The sequence below is a fragment of the Sitophilus oryzae genome, unplaced genomic scaffold (assembly GCF_002938485.1).
Source record: "Sitophilus oryzae breed Bouriz unplaced genomic scaffold, Soryzae_2.0 scaffold_490_pilon_pilon, whole genome shotgun sequence".
NCBI classification, from domain to species: Eukaryota; Metazoa; Arthropoda; class Insecta; order Coleoptera; family Curculionidae; genus Sitophilus; species Sitophilus oryzae.
The window spans coordinates 405,759-428,704 of record NW_022147074.1 but is presented as its reverse complement, the minus strand read 5'-3'; the positions used below and the strand labels follow the sequence as shown (position 1 = coordinate 428,704).

General features: G+C 34.9%; 3 protein-coding genes across 3 annotated transcripts; 2 read left to right on the top strand and 1 right to left on the bottom strand.

The window, feature by feature from the left end:
* The first annotated feature begins 2,520 nt into the window (after window positions 1–2,520).
* On the top strand, window positions 2,521–3,081 carry LOC115886488. Its single transcript, XM_030905661.1, has 2 exons — window positions 2,521–2,761; window positions 2,828–3,081. The coding sequence occupies exons 1-2, from the start codon at window positions 2,521–2,523 to the stop codon at window positions 3,079–3,081; spliced, it is 495 nt and encodes a 164-aa protein (XP_030761521.1).
* Window positions 3,082–3,183: 102 nt separating this feature from the next.
* Window positions 3,184–3,906, top strand: LOC115886487. Its single transcript, XM_030905660.1, has one exon. It carries the CDS (start codon window positions 3,184–3,186, stop codon window positions 3,904–3,906), a length of 723 nt encoding a protein of 240 aa, XP_030761520.1.
* A 718-nt stretch (window positions 3,907–4,624) lies between these two features.
* LOC115886486 lies at window positions 4,625–5,041 on the bottom strand. The gene has a single exon (XM_030905659.1). The coding sequence runs from the start codon at window positions 5,039–5,041 to the stop codon at window positions 4,625–4,627; it is 417 nt and encodes a 138-aa protein (XP_030761519.1).
* Window positions 5,042–22,946: the final 17,905 nt, after the last annotated feature.

The following is a 22,946-nucleotide window of genomic DNA, read 5'->3' as shown; positions in this document are numbered from 1 at the left end:
GTAGTAGTGTAAAAGGACTGAACAATACAGAAAATGCAAACACGATCGACTTATGAGATTTACATTGAACTAATCTTCAAATATACAGGGTGGTCCAAACTGTATTCCGGAAACTTCGGCAACGTATTCTGCAGATATAAATAAGTAAAAAAGTTCGTATAAATGTATGTTCTAAAATGTTTAGTTTTGGAGATACAGGGTGTAGAAGTTTCATTTTTATTCCGTTTTTTTTTCAATATAATTTCTGAAGTAACGTCAATATTTCGATAAAAATTAGTATCTGGGTGGTTTGACATTAAAAGTGCGATTTTGATGTCAATATGACTCCTAATTGTAGGGGGCGCCACCTACATTTGTTTTAATTATTTTGTAGGTTGAAATGTTTTTGCGCCAAAAGTTCAACAGAAACTCTTTTATCATCATTTTTCGCAGAAAAATTTATGATTAATTTAAAAAAAATCAGTCAAATGACTATCTACTCAACGTGTTTATTTTTTGTCAATAATGACATGTATTGACTGTTTCCATTCTAAATATCTTGAGAACGGTTGCTCGTAGCGATTTTTACCAAGAAACCCTTTTTACGTAGAAAACGTTGTAAATTTATATTTTTTACTCACTAGTTTTATACGGGTACGGACGAAAAGTTATTACTCTTCAAACCAGTTAAAAATATGTAGGTAGCGCCCTCTACTAGTAGGAGTCATATTGACATCAAAATCAAATTTTTCATATCAAAAAATTTCCAGACACCAATTTTCATTCAAATATTGACGTTACTTCAAAAATTATTTGGAAAAAATCGAAATAAAAATTAAACTTCTACACCCTGTATCTCTGAATCTAAGCACTTTAGGACATACACTTATACGAACTTTTTTACTTATTTTTATCTGCAGAATATGCTGCCGAAGTTTCCGGAATACAGTTCGGACCACCCTGTATATGTAATATTTTATGATCTGTGAAAATAATTGTGTAAGAATCATAAGGGCAACGATACCATCGACCTAGCCTTTGGAGTTTATTTACGAGTATATAGAAAATACATGAAGTACCTTCATATGGAAGAAACTCAATCATATTAAAATCTGGGATGATACTTTATCTAAAGAGTGCCCAGGTAATAGACATCATCGACAGAACTAAATCCCGCAAGTGGCAATAAGCAGAACACCTGACAAGAAAGACAGACAACAGATGGTTCACAAAAATTACTGCATTGTACCCAAGAGGAATTAAGAGACCTATAAGAAGGCCAAACCTCAGATGGGACCATGATATTAGGAATTTAGCAGGGATAACTTGGGCCCGCATAGTCAACAATAGATAACAATGGGTTCGATTACAAAGGGATTATCTAAATATGTGAGGTAGGCTGCAGTATAATTAGAACAAATTGAATAAGCTGAAGATGATTATAATGATGATTTTTTTTCAGAAGACAGTTTGTGCTTACATAAATTCAATCCTTACTAACCGATGAAGTAACTCCCAGCCAGTCTACAAGAAAAAACTACCTTTGATAAAGAAAATAATATCTCGTCCTTTGTATAATCTCAACAAAAAACCGTAGATATGCAAAAAACTAAACGACACAAAGTTTAATTATCTGCGAGTTTGTCATTATCAGCTCCGTCCGATGCAGCCCCGGCCTCCCCCAAATCTCGGGCGGCGACGACCATCACCGCCCCCTGCCATTAATACTTCTTCTTCAAAGCACAAACTCGCATTTTAATCGATTTCATTTGCGCATGTGAGCCCGTGGCGGCAAAAACTCTCTCTACCCTCACTTGGTGACGTGAGGAGGAAAGGGGAAGAGGAAACACCTCTCCCCCCCCCGGCCCGTCCGAGGAGGAGCAAGACGAAAAGAAACGGAAGAGTGAGCGCGTGAATTAAGCAAAGACGCGCTCTTTACCTCATCTCATTTGCATTCTTTCTTGTTTCACTTATGTCTTTCTTAAAACGGCGCGAGATGGAATGATGCGGCGTGGTGAGACGTAGGGGAGGAGGAGGAAAGGTTCTTGGCGATTGTGGGGGAATGTGTGGTGGGGGTTGGTGGGTCAGAATAGGGGTGGTCGTGTGTTTGCGTGTGTTACGCGGTTTAGGACGCGAGTTTTACGTGTGGGAAATTGTTTTAATTAGACCATGCGATGTAGGTAGAGCTTTATGGTGTAAATTGTTCTGACAAATTTTAAGAATAATTTGATTTGTTAATTAGTTTTAATACTAATAGTGGATTGGTTCATATGATGCATTTTGGGTGAGCATTTATCTCATCTGACATATAACAGAAGCTGAAACGGAGCAAGTCACTCTGTCAAATCCAAGATATAAAGTCAACTTGTTAGGAGATGACAGTATTAAATACCTCTACCAACGACGTATCAAACATCATTGCAGAAAGAACAACCCAAGCATACTATTGAAGAAGAGCATACCCGAATTACACAAGCCGTACATCAAGGAATGCAGGAAGCTGTAGGATATAAGGAACAAATCAATAACCAACCTATATAGATGACGGATAAGCTTGAAGAAAAGATAAGTGAAAAGAAGCTGTATTATAATAACTGGTTAGGAAATCCAACAGATGAAAATTGGCTAGCATATAAGAAGTTACAAAAGGAAGTTCGACAACAAGTAACTGAGGAAAAGAATAGTATGTGGGAAAGAAAATGCAATGATATTGAAACTTACATTGGGGGATCACGATCTACGGAAGCATGGAGAACTCTGAAGGGGATGAAAACAAATACGCGTGAACGATGAACGGGAACTATATCTTTAAGTGATTGGCGGAAACATTATGAAAACCTATTAATAGAACAACGTCCACAGTTTTTGCAAAACAATGAAGCCGTCACTATTACAGAACCTAGAACAAACATATCGATTGAGGAAGTTAAACAAGCCTTGGTGTCTATGAAAAACGGTAGAGTTCCAGGACCGGGTGGTATTATGGCTGAAATGCTAAAATATGGCGGAGAATGTCTTATAACAGAAATAACAAACTTAATGCAGATGTGTGTAGATCGGAATAAAATACCTAATGAATGGAAGTTCCATCCCCAGAGTTAAACTATAGTACATACTGGAACAACTTGATGTGGATGAATGTCTCATAAATTTAATTAAGGTGCTGTACAACAACAACACAGCTGTAACAAACTGTCTGAGATAATGTTTACAACTAAAGGCCTTCGACAGGGATGTCCTCTGTCGCCTCTTTTATTTAATCTGTATTTGGAAGTGGTTCTTAGGGACTGGAAGAACAGGTGTGGGGGAATGGGCGTCCCTGTAGGAGATGACTGTTTGGTTACATTGAATTTTGCCGATGATCAGGTGGTCATAGCTCAAGATGCTTACAACCTTGAATTCATGATGAGCAGGTTAAATTCGGCATACACGGAATGGGGCCTTACTGTGAACATTGATAAAACGGAATACCTATTGACCAATTCAAATGATAAATTTGACATTTTTATTACTGACAATGCAAAGCTCAGACAGGTTGAATGGTTTAAATATTTGGGGGCACGTATATCCAGCAGAAAGGGACTGGACAAAACAGAAGTATCTGCTAGAATAGAACAAGGGCGGAAGATCATAGGAGCACTGAACGGCATCTGGTGGGACAAAAACATAAGACCAAACACAAAAGTACATATTGGAAGAGCCCTAGTGGAGTCCGTAGTAACTTATGGGTGTGAAGTTTGGACCTTAAAAGCTGAACAAAAGCGAGCTTTGAATGCACTCGAAATGGACTATTTGAGACGCAGTGCGAGAGTATCTAAACTGGACAGAGTTAGGAACGTGGAAATCAAAATGGATGCCAAAATGGATGCCACACAGACAATAGTGGATAGAGTCGAACAGAGGGGCCTTAAGTGGTTTGGACACTAACTACGCATGGAACACCAAAGATGGCCCTACCGTATCTACAGCTGGTCACCTCCTGGAAAAAGGAAAAGAGGACGGCCTAGAAGATCCTGGAATGAGGCCATCAGAAGGGCAATGGAGGACCGTAACTTGGAAGTGGAAGATGTTCTTGATCGTAACAGGTGGCGGTTAGGCGTGGGGATGCGACGTTATTTGCGACAACCCTGGAGTATATATATATATTTATCTCATCTGGCGACCTACAGTGTAATTCATTTTGAGACGAAGCAGAAAAAACAAAACCAGCGAAAAAGATGCACCTTGCTGATAAACTGGATTTTAAATTCTTTGCTTTGTTAAACCATTCGAAAGGGTGTGTTTCAAAGTTTCTCCAAAAATAAATGAAGGGTCCAGGAGAAAAGCTTGACAAGCGCCAATTTCTTAATTTTAGGTTTTTAAAATATTGTAGTAGGTCCGACTGATCGCTGAAAAATGTATAAACTCTGCAGGGCAATGAGTTGTTAAATCCTATGATATATGCCAAGTAAAAAGAATCTAGAATACACGCAAAGAACCTGAGAACCTTCAGCAGTCTAGTCCTCTCCTTTAAAATTAGTAAAATGGGGCTTATCATGTTTTTCCCCTAGACCCTTCAAATAAATTTTGTTTTTGCTCATATACATAGAGAGATATATATATTTGGGATTAATCTTATAAAAATACAGTTACTGTACTATACAGATTATACAACAAAATGTTGCCTTCCCAGTCTCAATCGCCAGCCATCTCTGTCATACACGAGATCTTCTTCGATATTCCGATCTCTCATCGCCTGTCGTATACCATCGTTCCAGGACCGACGCGGGCGTCCCCTTTTGTGTCTGCCAGTGGGTGACCATTTGAATACACGTTTTGGCCATCTTGTGTCCTCCATCCTCATTAGATGACGAAACCATCTCAAACCTCTTTTTTCTATTCGTTGAATTAATGTTTCTTGTGCCGATGTTCTGTTTCTGATTTCCTCGTTTCTCACTCTTTGTAATCTGGACACTCTAGCGCTTCTACGTAAGTAATCCATCTCTACAGCCAATACTCTCCGTTTATCTTCTTCTCTTAGGGCCCATATCTCACTCCCATAGCATAAGACCGATTCTACCATTGTTTGGCCAATATGTATATATTATTATACATACATGTATATATTATATACAATATATATTCTTTATAATATATTTGTCCCACCAGATTGAGTTGAGTGCCCCTACCACTCTCCTCGCGTTCTGAATTCTCTGTCCCACCGATTCCATTTTTATCAACTATAGCTCCTACATGTTTGAATGTGTCTGTTGTATTTCTGCCTTGTCGTCAATTAGAATATCAAATTTGGCGTTGGAATTTAATACCAAGTATTCTGTTTTTTTCTAAACTGACTTCCAGACCCCATTCCTGATACTCAGTATATAGTATCCTGAGCATAAACTCCATGTCAAAGGAACTTTGAGCTTGTATAATAGAGAGATGAGAACTTTAATTTTTAATTTAAAAAGAGGAAAGAAAGTCATATAACTTAGCTACAAATTGGTAAAAAATAATCAAAATTGACTTCCTAGACCAAAATACCTATATTGAACTTTAAAATATATAAAAATTTGAAGATGCCCGTTTTTCATGCCGGTCAGTGTAACATACTGGATCACGTGATGAAAGAGCATGAAAGAAAAAAGTGTTTTAATGTTACTAATAATATTACCAATTAGTGATGGGATGGCTCGAGTAAAAAATACTCGATCACTCGAGTACTGAAATCCTCGGTAGGCATCGAGAATTTTTGTCGATTCTCGAGGATTACTCTGCACGACCTCACACCGGTATCTAACATACTGTGATTACAAGAATACAGGACGATAGAGGATAACCTTTCATTAAACAACAGTTGCGCGCATAACAATAATCAGTTTTCTGAGTAATAACCACCAGTATGAGATTTATGGTAGACCTGCATTTTTAAACAGACCACAACACTTATTATTTGTATTACTTGTTCATTTGGCCTCAAATGTTACCATCTATAAATCAGAGTTAGAAACAAAAATTGAACGTTTTAAAGGGCAACCAACTCCCAGTGGATGACATACCAAAAATGTACAACTTACTTTGAGAAACATCTTTGTAGTATTGAGCAACAAAAAGAATTAGAAACGTTTGCTCAGTAGTTAAAAGACCACACTATAATGTGCTATACTGATGCTTCCAAAACCAAAGCAGGCACAAGGATAGGAGTATTTAGGCCAAATATTAAATACATCGAACCAATAGGCACCTACCCCAGAATCCTTCAAGTAGAAATCTATAGAAGGAATAGCCAGTTCATCCAATAGTCAAGCAGCCTTGAGAGCAATCAGCTCAGTAAGCAACAATTCGAAGTTGGTCAAAGAATGTTTAGAGAAGATAAACTAATTAGGCAAAGAAAATAAAGATCTCCTACTCTGGGTGCCAACTCACTAAGGGATAGAAGGTAATGAAAAAGCAAACGATCAAGCTAGAAAAGGAGCGAACATTCCACTTACTGGAACAGAACCGTTCTACTTTTGAAGGGGAAACGAATTTAAAGCAGAACTCAAGCAAAGAACCTGAAAGACTCCATCGGTAACCTGGAGTAGAAATCCTGCAACGGTCTAAGACACTCGAAGAAGTCTCTGAGGACTTACGACCAAGAAAAATCTATGATTTCCTTGATTTAAGTAAGAACAATCTTCGGATTATTACGGGTTTTCAACAGGACACTGTCTCCCCAATGAACATTTCCCTCCAATGAACATTTCAGTAGATTGAAGCTAAGAAAAAACGGTGAATGCAGATTCTGTGGGGAAATGGGAAAACACCAGAACACCTCCTCACGACGATACGTACCTTTGATACGACTGACATTGGAGATGAAGAACTACACTCTGTAAAACAGTCCCAGATAGTGGCTTTTGTCAAAACCCTGAAACTATATGATGAATTATAGCTCAATAAAGAGGGACACAATAGATCTATAAGGTCGCGGTGATTAACTTCCTCATACAATCTACATCTGATCTACATCTAATCTGCATCTATATCTGATACTGAAATGATCCGATAATAATTCCCAACTCTATTACCAATTCTAATTAGAATAAAAATAAGTTTCGATAGAGAATGTTTAGCCGCAAATATTATAACTATCCCCTTGTAATTTTTAACAGGCCATAAGATATCTGTCGAAAGACACTCCTCGCCATCGCGTTGCTTTGCAGGCAAACGTTAAAAATTTAACGTCTCGCATTTAATTGATTGTTTCGGAAAAATTTCCATGCAAATTAAAACCCATAAAACTAACTATGTATACGGCCGCAGATTAATATTTAATGGGTGGCTGTTTTTAGCCGCTGATTGAAAACGGAGGCTATTTAAAACCCCATCTTTAATATTCTTCTTGCGAGGCGTTTAACGGACTTTTATAGTTTGCGTACGAATATCTAAATATGCAAAAAGTCTTCTTGGCTGTACGGCGGCGAGCGCTTCCCAGCTCTTTTGCCATCATAAAAACTGTTTATAACACCTTTTGGACTGCCAGTTAATGCCGTAAAATATGAACAAAGTGTTGTTTTGGAGATGAGTGAGGTGCCGGTGGCCGATTTTACGAGCTGAATCCGAGTTTAGCTTGTGTTTAACTGTTACACGATTTATACTGAAATGTATTGTTAATTATTCTTAAACAAACTGATTTTTTAGTTGGAAAACTTTCAAACATTTATGGTATAAAATATGTCTTGTTAGCAACACAGTTTATTCTTACTCAGCCTGTCGACTAACGATGATTTCAGTGGAAACCTAGATATTTGCAGTGGCGGCTTAACCATAAGGTCAAATGGTCAATGCCCCCCAAAAAAATCAGAAAAAAATTAGAAAAAAACCTATTTAAATTATACTTTTTGTAAATCACTTTTTTCCCATCCTAAGATATTCAAAACTATTCCCAAAAATCTTCAATTTGTCCAATTTTCGCTTGAAAACCTTTGATTTTATCCATTTTCTCTACTGGCGGTCGAAATTTCATTTTGTCCTTCGTTCCCGCTATGTTTTGCGCGTATTAAACTCCAAATGTCACGGCTCGTAACGCCAACGAGGTAAGATATACTACGTATAGAAAATATAATGATCAAATTGAATATAAAAATACAATAAAATATAATGATATTAAGGTGCAATAGATATCTATACTAATATATAAAATCCTTAAGTGACTGACATACTGATTAATCACGATCCTGCTCAAACCACACAACGTGAGAAGCTCAATTGTGGCATTCAGGTTGATAATACAGATACAGATTGATACTAGGGTGTAGAGGTTCATTAAGAAGGGATTTTTCGAAATTCCAGTTCCAAGAGGTTGAAACCACCCCTCAAATATTACAATATTTTAGTATTGAAAATACTTCTGGCCGCGTTTATATGGGACCCATTTTTGAAAAAACGACATGCTAGACGCAACATGGGTTCGATAACCTGCCTGTCAACACGTACTTATGTCGATAGAGCCTGCATTGATGCCTGCGAACAGGGCAAGGCCGTTCAAATCTGGACCGGCGGATAAAGAAAGCGATATTATTTTAAAAGAAAATATGTCAAGGCATGGGTTGTTAGGTACAGTTTGGCTATTTTAATCTAACTATTTCCGTAAGGGGCAAATTATACGAGACAGAGCAGAATCACATAAATAATAAATTTAGACTAATTGCCATATTTTTTTATATGATTATTATTTGTTTAATTAACAACTTAGGACAAAGAAAAAGCTTGCATGGTTTCCACCGCCAACAGGCGTTAAAACAAATGAATCCAAGGCGTTGTCAAATATTTATTGGGATAAGTTGATAAGTTTTTACCGTTTGAATATTATTGTAAATAATAATTATTATCATTTAATTAGTGCTAACTTATCAGTTCTAACTAAGTTCACAACACGGCGAGATTTCAATAAAATCGGCCAACGGATCTTTGAGATATTAATAAAAAAATGTCTATTAGGAAACATCTTGACACCCTGTATCTTTAAAATTATGCATTTCCGGACACATGTTTAAATTAACTTTTTACCTTAAAATGGACTGTGTAATTAGTAATTAAAACTTTACATTTTTTTACTTGCCATTTTTCTTGTTGTGTCGTGTTGTGTTGTGTTGTGTCACACACAATCTGAATTTCGGATATGATGCAGAACTGATAAATTAGACCAAATATATTAATTGCAAGGTATGCAAAGAAATATTTTTGTTAACTTTGCAAATACTTAAGGCATGCAATAGTTTAAAAAAACATTGACGTGAGATTACTTCATAATTCTTGAAAGTCTTGGATGATAAAGATTTTAATTATTATGGGTCTGTTTTGTTTAAGAAACTAATAAATAATTTCAAAAACTCAACTATCAAGATATAATGGTAGAAAATGTTAATTGGACATACTGAATGTAAACTAGGTATACATTACAGTTGCTGCAATCGATAATATATTTTGCTGCTTATTTTACTCATAACAAAAAACCGTCAATACCGCTACTCACATTATGGGCACCTTTTTATACTTAAATCTCATAATGATTTTTAAAAATACATATGTAGGTACATACTCTAAGTAGTGGTTGTCACGGTTTTTTTTATTAGGTATGATGAAAAGAAGCTGCAAACTAAATTATCGTTGGAGCCAACTCTATTTTAATTTATTTTTATCTACAGTAACTATGCACGGTAAAGGTTCAAAATATGCCTATAGTGTGAGGCAACTCAATTCGAGTATAAATTAACACTTACATTCCAAGTATCTTCTTGGTCTACCGGCACCCCGTTCACTCTTATTCCATCATTTCTATAAAAATAGTATGATTTATAACTTTTAATTTTTATTGAGAAAATTGGTGAAATTTTGTTGTACGGCGAATTTAAATTTATGGGCCCTCCATAAATTTACACCATTAGTTCGAATATTAGTTGAACCTAGGAATACCCCGGTAATAGCCGGAAATATGCAAAAAAAAGGGGTGAGTTTAGGTTAGAGTAGAATTAGGTTTTAGTTGGTTTTTAATTAATAAAATATAGACCTAATATAAACTTAACCGAAACTGACCCACTTTTTGGTATATTTCGGGCTCCTACGTGGGCAACTCTACGTTTAACCAATATTCGGGCTTTTACGGTAACATAATACTCATTCTGATTGGTTTAATCTGGCTCCATAACAAAACTGTGGGTTCGAGGTGCTATTGCAAATTAATGCAATTAATTCTATGTATACACTTTCATAAAAAGCCATCACGATAAAAATTAAATATCAAAATTTTTTAACGTTGCGAACTTGTTCACTATACGTATCTGGAATATATTTGCGAATGGCGATCAGCGATACGATGGGGCGTCCAGACCTATGGAGACGAGCGCGAGACATTCGAAATTCGCTGTGTGGACGAGTCTCGCGAGAGCCTCGCGAGTCAACCTACAGAGCCTCGTTGCTATCCGTCCCCTGTCGATTTTTCAACGGCCGATCAAAGAAAGCTCGAAAGTCTGGACGTGTTTTTGGTAGGCTCGCCCGACTGCGAGATATTAGGTCTGATTTATAAATTTCGACTGTTTAAAATCAAGTAATCTCAAATTTTTAAATCGTACACTGTATGTATTATCATTTTTTCTGATAGAATTTACAAATTTTGCGTCACTGATAATTTTTACCCTACCGAAATCCAACATTTCTTTAAACAAATAGAATTATTACAACATCTATTAATTTTAGATATATAATATCAAAAAATGCTAGAAAAGTTACCGAATTGTACGTATGTATAACCCAATAATAAAATAAGAAATAGGGTATTCCCATTAGAAAATATGTTATATCCGCAACACTTTTTTGAAGTACCCTGTATACTCTATAGTCATGTTAAAATGTGCTTCTTAACCTTACCAATAACTTTTCTATTTAACATTTTGTTCTAAAAACATTAAAAAACGTATTATGTAAAAAACGTCGTGTAAGGGATAAAGGGGAAAACAGCCAAAAGGGGGAAAACCGACGATGAATACCATGTTAAAGACCGAATACCATATTAAAGATACAAAAGTTTATTACTGTATGCGTTATTATTTGGCCATCGTTTGTTATATTCAATTGCAATTTAATATGTGTTTGGCTTCCTTTCACTATGATCCCTCTCGGCTTGTCTCGTGGCAGGTTTGCGTAAAAAATTGATAGAAAATGTCTCGCTCTCGTCTCGCTCTTGTCTTGCTCTCGTCTTGCGCTCGGCTCGTCAGGTCTGGATGCACTACAGACTGCCGGAGTGCTGACGTCAACCGCCGACTTGTGTCTGGTATTTTCAATACGCCTATGATGGTTGCGCATGTTGCAAAATCTGTGAATTTTTTATTTAAAAAACGGTCAAGTTTCCGAAAAAACGCTTAAACACGTATATTTTATTTTGTTTCTTACATATTTTAAGATTTTTAAAAATGTGTACAGGGTATTTCAAAAAATCTGGTCATTGATTAATCACGATCCTGCTTAAAGCGCTTGACGTAAAAAGCTGATTTTTGGAAAACAGATTGACTTTAGGGTGTAGAGGTTCGATAAGAAGGGATTTTTCGAAACTCGAATTCTAAGGGGGTGAAACTATCCCTCAAATATTAAAATATTTTTTATTTAAAAACCGGTGAGTTTTTCGGAAAAACTTTTAAACACGTATATTTTATTTTGTTTTTTTACATATTTTAAGATTTTTTATAAATTTATACAGGGTGTTTCATAAAATATGACATTGAGTAATCACGATTCTACTTAAACTGCATAACCTTTAAAGCTGATTTTTGCTAAACGAATTGACTGTAGGGTGTAGAGGTTCGATAAGGAGGGGTTTCTCGAATCTCAAATTCCAAGAGGGTGAAAACGCCCCTTAAATATTACAATATTTGTTATTTAAAAAACGGTTAGTCTTTCGAGAAAACTCTTGGACAAGCATAATTTATTTGGTTTTTTTACATATTTTGAAATTTTTTAAAAAATCATACAGAGTGTTCCAAAAAGTTGGGAAATTACTTAACCACGATTCTACTTAAACTGCTTAACGTAAGAAGCTTGTTTTTGGCAAACGGATTTTTCGAAAGTCAAATTCCAACGAGATGAAACTACCCCTCAAATATTACCAGTTATATCATAATATCGCCATATTGTTTTTTCTCATGCTGACATAAATGTGAGAAAATTTTATCCAGTTTGTATGTTAATGGCAATTCTTGCTTTGCTTTATCATCACCATTACAAATAATTAATTCGACACGAACGAAGTCGCTGGTACACGCTAGTAGTTTATATTGACCATTGACGGCGTCGTTCATAAAAGGATATCAGTCATATCACTGGAAAATTTTCGCCGTTTGGGCAGTTTGGGTGTTTATAAAAGCTCAAATTATAAAACAACCTAGGTTTTTGTATCGTTTATCGCGTATAATGTTTGATTTAATAAATATAAAGCAATATTTAAATTTTTAATATCGAACGAAATCCCATATAGTTTTAGTTTGTCGTAGCCGAGTGTTTGAGGTGTAGCGTTAAATTTGTGTAGGTAATAATTCATAATTTTCTGGTTATGGATTAATAATGAACTGTGGTTAACTGATTCTGGAATAAATATTTTAAAAATAGACAAGTTTAGTTTGTGAAATCGTGCGGTTAAAAGAAAACAATTGCTTACATTTCGAAATACGTTTACAGAAAGAACGCCGCATTGACTTAAATATAAAAAAATGTGAAATAAAACTTTTAGAATTGTGTATGTGTATACAGGGTGGCCCATCGAAAACGTTCCGCAAGGCATAACGGCCAGGGTATATGTTTTTTTCAAAAAATCCAAAAACACGTCAATTTTGTTTGTGAGGGGGACAACTTTTGACGCAAAAATGATTGCAAAATGTTTAACCCTCTAACCGGAGGTGTCATCCCCCAACTTTTTTCAAATGGGAAGGGGAGTCGAGTGGCGCCGCAATGAAAAGGGCTTTCTATTTTCTATATTTCCCCGCTTTGTTTTTAAAAATCGGTCGAGTCATTTTGAAAATATGAAGGATTGAAAATTTGAAAAGTACTTTTGCAAAAAAACGCATAAATTGAATTAATTAAAAAAACTTACCTTATTAATGAAGCAAAAGCTAAAAATGTTGCCCGTCAACCTCCATGCAGTAATACAAATTATTTTCAAACCGTTCTCGAACATTCTGAAGAACTTGCGGGGTCACTTCGCAACCAACATCAATAATTCGTCTTCGCAGGTCTTCTAATGAGGCGGGTTAGGTTACTAGTGCTATACACTTTACTTTTTATGTGTCCCCATAGAAAAAAAGTCTAAAGGAGTCATGTCGGGTGACAGGGGAGGCCACTCAATTGCACCCCTTCGTCCTATCCACCGACCGGGAAAGTTATTATTTAAATAATTACGCACATTTTGAGAGTGATGTGGAAGTGCACCGTCTTGTTGAAATATTAGTTCGGCTTCAACGTATCCAGGATTGTTTTCTTTGATGTCAGTTAGGGCTGGGTCGAAGGTATTTTCCAGTAAATCCAAGTACAGATCACCTGTTAGATTTCTAGGAAGAAAAAATAAGGACCTAAAATAGAATTTCCAAAAATACCAGCCCATACGTTCAATTTCTGAAGGTTTTGTGTGGGCACCTCGTGAAAAACCCTGGGTTGTCCTCAGCCCAGTACCGACAGTTGTGCCGATTAACTACACCGTTCAAAAAGAAAGTACACTCATCCGAAAAGCACACATTAAATAGGAAATTATTATCATTTGCCACTCATAGTTTCGCAAAATTGCAAGCGACGGTCAAAATCGTCTTCGTTGAGTTCTTGTACCAACTGAATTTTGTACGGGTAGAACTCATGTCCACTTTTTCTGCATGTGACTACATCATATTTGTTAAAAAGTTTAACAATATTGAGAAGAACTTCAATGCACAAGTCACCGAACAGCTATCTAGCAACTACCGCACCTGATCGTCCAACCTTGTGGCAAGTGAAAAAATGCGTATAAACATCTAGAAATAATAAGAAAAAAACAGCAAATTGCACGAAGGAATTTATCCTTATCATTTACTCTGATAAATGTTTAAATAAGCTTTTCAAATTTCAATCCTTCATATTTTCTCAATGACTCGACCGATTTTCAAAAACGAAGCGGGAAAGTATAGATAGAAAGCCTTTTTCATTGCGGTATCACTTGACCCCCCTTCCCATTTGAAAAAAAACTGGGGGATGACACCCCTGCTTAGAGGGTTGAAGATTTTGCAATTATTTTTGGGACAAAAGTTGGCCCCTCGCAAACAAAATCGACGTGTTTTTGAATTTTCTGAAAAAAAATTACTCTGGCTGTTATGCCATGCGGAACGTTTTCGATGGGCCACCCTGTATATGCATTTATATTTTTGTGACCTTATTACTTAAGTGTCTTTTAAATCCTACCGTGGAAAATTTGTGTACAGAACATTAACTGGAGTTTTAGTAAAATAGCACTAGACCACCTGTTTAAAAATGTAGGTTTCATTTTAACAGAATTTATATTTATTTTTAGATTTATTTTTCTTTAACTAAACGTACAAGTACCTTGTAAAAAACCAGTTAAATTTGGGCGCGTCCGAGGGCGCGTTTTAAAAAAAATCGATGCAATATTTTTAGATATTGACCTCCCTACAATGACCACGAGCCGCCACTGATCTTTTCTTTCGGTTCTGATTTGAACTTCGTTTAAAAAAAACATCGAAACTCGCATTCTACATCCTGGTATTATTATACAAGGACAGGTATAGCAGGTGAAACGCAAATACTAAAAACCAACCGTGAGGATAACCATTTGGTAATGAATAAGTTGTGATTAATAATTATCGTAAAAATCCATATAATCGGTCCAAACTTAGTATTGCGCAACAACAAAAACTCTCTCTCTATCCTCTAAGTTATTGTTGATAACTGCATAGTAAGTAAAACAATTAACATGGACTATAGAAGTGTCTTTCTGTACAAAATGGTGAAGGCGCTAAATTAAATTCTTTGATTAGTTATGGTTTTTGACACTATTTTTTATATATTTGTTATTTTTCTTTAGTACACTTAGAAAATATTTATACTGGTATCACCTAGTTTGAAAGAAGCTCTATAGTACAATTGCACGATGTGATATTCTCTACTAATTAAAAAACTTTATTTTTAAGAGCATTGTTTAGATTTACTTAATAATCCAAAATGGTAAATTAAATGATAGATTACTACAGTTAGGGGTTAGAGCCTTTGGTGTTACAACAGCAAAATAAAATACTAAATCACCACAATAAACTTTACTTTTGCATTGTTTAGATTTACTTAATAATCCAAAATGGTAAATTAAATGATAGATTACTACAGTTAGGGGTTAGAGCCTTTGGTGTTACAACAGCAAAATAAAATACTAAATCACCACAATAAACTTTACTTTTGCATCTTGGTTAGCGATACGCGCGTCCAGTGCAAAAGTAAAGTGTTTTGGTGTATTATAGTGATTTAGTGTTTTATTTTGGTGGTAGATTATTCTTTTATAATTATGGTGCTGTGTAAATTCCAAGTCATTATAATTATTACAGAAATAAAGATGACTATAATATTGATACTAACAATTTATAACAAAATTGTAAAATAGGTGCTTAATGAGAAACCAAATAAAATAAACTGACTTGGTTTTACATGAGATCTCACAACTTTTTATAGTGGAAGAATATCCACTTATCCACAACGAAGTTACAGGGTGATCAAAAGTGCCGCTAATACCCTCGAGAAAAGGATGGTACTGCTGTGCTAGACTTGGCAGATATCTACTTCTTTTTAGTTGCAAATAAAATATTCTTTTTCGTTAAATATAAAAATAAAACGTTTATTTTAATTTTTTTTAAATTAAACATAAGTTGTTCTTCGAAAAACTAATGATAAAACAGTTTATGTTGAACTTTTGCCACAAAAACATTCAAATTTGTGATTTAAGTGTAATAACTATTTAGTCAACATGTTTAATTTATGTCAATGATGACAGGTATTGATAATTTCGATTCCAAATATCTCGAGAACCATTATTCGTAGCGATTTTTACACAGAGACATTTTTTACGTAAAAAGCTTGGTAAATATATAGTTTTTACTCGCTAGTTTTATACAGGCACGGACGAAAAGTTCTTACTCTTCAAACCAGTTATAAAATATATACGTGGAGCTCTCTACAAGTAGGAGTCGTATTGACATCAAAATTAAATTTCTCATATCAAAAAACTGCCAGATACAAATTTTCATCCAAATCTTGACGTTACTTCAGAAATTATTCGGTAAAAATCAAAATAAAAATGAAACTTCTACATCCTGTATCTCCGTAACCAAGCATTTTAGGATATACATTTATAGGAACCTTCTTACTTATTTTTATCTGCAGAATATACTGCCAAAGTTTCCAGAATACATTTCGGATCACCCTGTACACTCCATTATTTAAAATTCAATGAAAATAGAGAACTTTTATAGTATTTGCTTTGACATTCTAGACATACCGGGTGCGTCTCAAAAGTGGCTCATCCCTATAACTTTTTTATTTTTTCAGATAAAACAACGAGATTTGGTTTGTTATGTCATATGACATAAATCTGGATTGATTGACATATTCAATTGTTTTCGGTCACTTCTGGTTTCACCGGAAATGACTACAACTTTTGATTTTTAAATTGCACTCTCGGTATTTTTTTACTTTATTCGATAGAAAATGAGACTCTGAATAGAATGACATATCATATGTCAACTTTTGACATTTTCGCATATGGTTTATTTGACATTGTAACCTGCGGTTCATAATGAAAATTTTACTCGAAATACCAAGTGTGTTTAGATTGTCGTAGACTTGTCTCCGGTATCAAATTATTCGTAAAAAAATGCTTTTTCCAAATATGCTAATGAGCCACCCTCGTTCCATTTGAAAAAATTGAGATATGATTAAAAATACGATTTGGGCATCTTTTAACAGGCCAGGACAAGACACTAAAAACATTAGACGATCAAATATATTTTTCCAAGGCTCCTTGATTAAAAATTAGTGTTTTTAACACAGCCCTGGCACTCTAGATTGAAATTTAAAATGCAATTTGTTTTTGGAGCCAATATGTCAAAAGTTGACATATGATATGTCATTCGATTCAGAATGTCATTTTCTATCGAATAAAGTAAAAAAATAACGAGGGTGACATTTAAAAATCAAAAGTTGTAGTCATTTCCGGTGAAACAGGAAGTGACAGAAAACAATTGAATACGTCAATCAATCTTAATTTATGTCATATACTAACATACCAAATCTCGTTTTTTTATTTGAAAAAATAAAAGTTATAGGGGTGAGCCACTTTTGAAACGCAAGCGGTATAAAAATCTCACTCATACTGTAAAAGTTGATTTACCCAGACTTATAAAGTAAATATCTATTACTTTTTAGTTGCAAATAAAATATTCTTTTTCGTTAAATTAAAAAATAAAACGTTTATTTTAATCGTATACTAATCCCCTCTCCAATCAGATTCGCAGTCTTCAGGCTGCGGGTGGTTTGCATTTATAATATTTATAAAACCCCCTCCCCTGCCCATCCTCCCCACTCTACCCCGATGCCCATTCAACCGACATTCGAATATCGAAAATGAGATGCCGAAGAAAAATTCCTCCCAGTGCATTCATTAACTTTTAATATATTTTCTCCGCTTTTCACGAAAGACCGGCCGGCTCGTTGCCGCTCCTAAGAACCTATTGATTTTATTTCGCGATAATTAAACAGAAATATTCTTGGATATTTCCCGGGAACGTTTCTCAAGTAGGTACGGTCGCTCAATCGGACGCAATTAAAACAAAACGATTTTTAATTAGACGTTCGTTGGGTAAAAAAGGCGGTACAGGTAGCCGACTCTGAACAGGGAGAGTCCGATTTTTACGTTTTTTCTGGCCAGAGGGTATTCTTAGAAACGAATCCCTCTTCAAAAGGAAGAGAAAAAGATGTTCTGTGTATAGATATTTATATATCCCAATAAAAAAATGGTGATATTTTATTTATTCCCAACACAATAATAAATCACAAATTTTTTTGGCACATCGTAGCTCAGGCTTATGTGTATGTGTGTCTGTCTGATGGACAAGAATACCAGTTTGTAATTCCAACCACCACGGTGGCTTTATTTAATGAAATAAATACCGGGTGCGTCTCAAAAGTGGCTCACCTGTATAACTTTTTTATTTATTCAGATAAAAAAAACGAGATTTGGTATGTTAGTATATGACATAAATTAGGATTGATTGACGTATTCATTTGTTTTTGGTCACTTCCTGTTTCACAAGAAATGACTACAACTTTTGATTTTTAAATGACACCCTCGTTATTTTTTACTTTATTCGATAGAAAATGACACTCTGAATAGAATGACATATCATATATCAACTTTTGACTTCGTATATGGTTTATTTTTAACTAGCGTGTACCAGCGACTTCGTTCGCGTCGCATTAATCATTTGTAATGGTGATGATAAAGCAAAGCAAGAATTTCCATTAACATACAAACTAGATAAAATTTTCTCACATTTATGTCAGCATGAGAAAAAAACAATATGGCGATATTATTATATAAATTGGTAATATTTGAGGAGTAGTTTCATCTCCTTGGAATTTGACTTTCGAAAAATCCGTTTGCCAAAAATAAGCTTTTTACGTCAAGCAGTTTAAGCAGAATCGTTGTTAAGAAATTACCCAACTTTTTGGAACACCCTGTATGATTTTTTAAAAAATCTCAAAATATGTAAAAAAAACAAATAATTTATGCTTGTCCAAGCGTTTTCCCGAAAGACTAACCGTTTCTTAAATAACAAATATTGTAATATTTGAGGGGCATTTTCACCCTCTTGGAATTTGAGATTCGAGAAACCCCTCCTTATCGAACCTCTACACCCCACAGTCAATCCGTTTGCCAAAAATCAGCTTTAAACGTCAAGCAGTTTAAGCAGAATCGTGATTACTCAAAGGTCATATTTTATGAAACACCCTGTATAAATTTATAAAAAGTCTTAAAATATGTAAAACAACAAAATAAAATATACGTGTTTAAGAGTTTTTCCGAAAAACTCACCGGTTTTTAAATAAAAAATATTTTAATATCTGAGGGATAGTTTCACCCCCTTAGAATTCGAGTTTCGAAAAATCCCTTCGTATCGAACCTCTACACCCTAAAGTCAATCTGTTTTCCAAAAATCAACTTTTTACGTCAAGCGCTTTAAGCAGGATCGTGATTAATCAATGACCAGATATTTCGAAACACCCTGTATACATTTTTTAAAAATCTCAAAATATGTAAAAAACAAAATAAAATATACGTGTTTAAGCGTTTTTTCGGAAACTTGACCGTTTTTTAAATAAAAAAATATTGTAATATTTGAGGGGTGGTTTCACATTCTTGGAACTGGAATTTCGAAAAATCCATTCTTATCGAACCTCTACACCCCAGAATCAACCTGTATGCCAAAATTGAGCTTCTTACGTTGAGTGGTTTCAGCAGGATCGTGATTAATCAGTATGTCAGTCACTTAAGGATTTTATATATTAGTATAGATAATTAAAGAGATAATTAAAGATAGAATAAATAAAGAGCCACCCATATTCCATTTAAAAAAATTGAGATATGATTAAAAATACGATTTGAGTATCTTTTAACCGGCCAGGAGAAGACATGAAAAATATTTTACATTCAAATCTATTTTTCCAAGACTCCTTGATTAAAAGTTAGCGTTTTTAACACAGCCATGGCACAAATTCTAGCCAACACAAATTCTGCTTCAGCCCGTATATGTATTACGTGTCCTTGTATCCTTTAGTTATTGCCTTATGTCCTTTAGGCCCAGTCTCTACTGCACAGAAGCTAACGACACTAAAGAACGTATTTTAGCATATATTTGACATTCAGCGATTACTACGCTTTTTGCCTTTTGATATCTGCTTCAGTTGCGGAATACCCAAGTAGCACTATCTGACTTCAAACTAAATCTGACCTGTAGCGACGTCAGACTTTGTGCAAATTTAGGTCGGGTGCTGGTGATACGACCGGTGACGTCGCTTTCCTATTAAAAGCGACGTCGTTGGATCCGAGTCAATAAATCCAACGATCTGTGGACGTATAAAATAACAACGTATCATTTTTATTAATTTCCCAACGTCGTTCCCACGTTGGCTTACACGACGTACATATACTTGAACTAGCGTTTGCCAGTTGTCCGAATAGGATACGTCTCACTGATAATCCCTAAAGTAACGTCCAATTATATTTTGTTGTATTTTATGTCCATATTTATAACCTAATTTAGGTATCTCTATTTAAGTCCGTAAATACAACCCATTAAGTAGCATTTGCGACCTAATGAACATCATGAACACAACCTAAAAAAAGTTTTTGTAAACAAACTTAATTCTTTTTACTAAAAAACGTAAAAAAACAATAAAAAGGCATTTAGACATCTGCAGTATTGTTAGCATGATGCCATGTAGATATGCTGGTAACTTTTACATTACAGTTTTATTTTAACCAGTTCTTTTTATCCGGAAGAGATGATGCATTACACTGGTGCATCTTAATTTCTTTGTTTAGCTTAGGAAACCAGCAGACCCCATCCGTGTGAAGTACTGGTTCCAATTCTTTTAAATTTTGTATATATACTATCTTAATAAAGTGGCTGCCCATTTTTTTAAGGAGAAAACAAAAACTAAAATATAATTGCACAAATCCACAAGTCACTGATACGCAAAGTGAGGTTACGCCTACGAAACCGTTGAACCGTCAACCGTCAAACATTTTTTGACAACAAATAATTAACCTATCATAGACCAATAATAGACAACGTCGGGAATCGTTTACCAGGAATACGAAAAATTATATGCTCTGTGGCCGACGACGCGCGACCAGCTCCGGTTTGATGACTTCGGTCGTGTGAGACGACTAATGTTGGAGACCCGGTCGGAATTGGTATATTGGTAGTTCATATTAAGTCGGACACAGAAATCCGCCATTCTTAACAAGTATCCGATTGTCAGCCATTTTAAAATCGTTTTTTGTTTTTAAAATTTATATTCACATTCCGATTTCTAGTAGAATAATATTGATAAGGTTGAATTTGGGGGGAACCACAGTACAGTTTTATGATTAAACCAGCTAGAAAATAAAAAAAAACATTTTGCGAGTTACTTTTTATGGATATTTTTATTTCATAAATCTACCTAATTTTGAAGGCGCTCCTTGTTTTCCGGAGTATTTTAATCAGATATATCAAAAAAGTGACTTCCGTTGAAAAACTGATGTCTGGATTAATGATTCAGAATTATTATAATATGAAATTAGGTAGGCACTTATAGTTATATTCGAGGAGTGATTATGAATCCATTTGTGATTAGGTAGTTATATTTTTATGTATTCTTGGTAGCGAATTTGAAACCAAACGTAACGTAAGGGCTTAGCGATGAATTTTAAGTGACTGAAATCCAACGTAATATGACTTTGGTAATTGGTAGAATTACATTCCTTATTAGGTCAGATACCGACGTCGCGTCGAGGCGACCCGAATCTGTATTTCCCATTTAGGTGCAAATAAGGGTCGTCAGGCGGTCGAACCGACGGCGACGTTGGTAACCAACGTCGGGTTTATTGAACGCGACGTATACCCGACGTTAGATAACGTCCAAATGCTACTTGGGTATCCAGGATTTTTTCGAAAAAGGGTTATCATAATTCTTCAAATTATGATTCACCTGTCATCGTTAATATGAATAGTTTTTTTTTAATAAATACCCTATTAAGTGAATATAACAATGACCATATAAATAAGAATTCTAACAATGGCCATACTCTGTAGAAGATATAAAATTAACAATGAGTTTCTTTGTAGCATCTGTAATCTGAAATATATAAATTATTATAAAATATGATGTCTCTCGTGTCAAAATAACAGAGTATAAAAGTTTTCGGTCATAAACTGCAGATTAAATTCATTATATTATTGGGTGCAACTTCTGTCAAGTCTATAATAAAGAAAGAAAAGAGCTGGAAGCCTAGACTAAAATAAAGACGAATAAATTCATAACTAACCAAATTATCATAACGCTGTCGGTAGATCTAGACGCCTCCGCCAATGCTTCAATACCTTAGCAATCGGTAATTAAGAAACTTCCTCTTATTCATATTTATTTAGACCTAAACCTCGCTTAAGTTCAATTTCCAATGGTGGCAATGGCGAACTGAAATCTGGCCTCCGGCTGCCTACTAATTACCGAACGACGCGGACGGGAAAGTAAACAACATATTTCTCGCAAAACTAAATTTCTAACGAATTTTCCTGTTAGTTAAAAGTGCAGGTCGCTCTCTCGTGTTGCTGCAATTTATTTAGAGTTGCCGAGCGAATTTGCAGGTGATTTTCGAGAATGATGTTTGGCGGAGTGAGGAGAGGCAACGAGGAAACAGTTTAAGAAGACCGCTAATCAACTTCTTAACGGTGTCTATTAGGAAAGAGTTTTTTATTACTTACTGCGACGAAGTGATTTAAATCAGTTAAGACAGAGATTGCATTTTTTAACACAGAGTTTACATTGTTATTAAATTATTACATATATTATTACACATAGTTTGCATTGTAATCAGAAGTTGTTGGTTTCAATATTTAGTGTTATTGTTGTTAAAAGGAAGAAAGATGCTAAGCTGTTCTGACTTGATATAATTGGTGGAATAGAGGAAGTTCAAAAGAGAAGAACTTAGACCCCATTTTAGTCTCAAAATAGTAACATTTAGACAGTTTAAATAGTTTTTCTTTATTATTTTTGCTTCTTCTGACGATAGAGGGATATACAGGGTGTTTCAGAAAACATGTGTCATCTCTCGTGGGAAGATTCCTCACGTAAAAATAAGATTTATTTTTCATATCAACATTAGTCTAAAT

What these genes read in the sequence shown, in the direction of transcription:
- LOC115886488 (XM_030905661.1), top strand. Translation starts at nt 2,521, where the DNA reads ATGACGGATAAGCTTGAAGAAAAGATAAGTGAAAAGAAGCTGTATTAT. An exon ending in GGGGATGAAAACAAATACGC is followed by an intron (nt 2,762 to 2,827) that starts GTGAACGATGAA and finishes ACCTATTAATAG; the next exon opens with AACAACGTCCACAGTTTTTG.
- LOC115886487 (XM_030905660.1), top strand. Translation starts at nt 3,184, where the DNA reads ATGTTTACAACTAAAGGCCTTCGACAGGGATGTCCTCTGTCGCCTCTT.
- LOC115886486 (XM_030905659.1), bottom strand. Translation starts at nt 5,041, where the DNA reads ATGGTAGAATCGGTCTTATGCTATGGGAGTGAGATATGGGCCCTAAGA.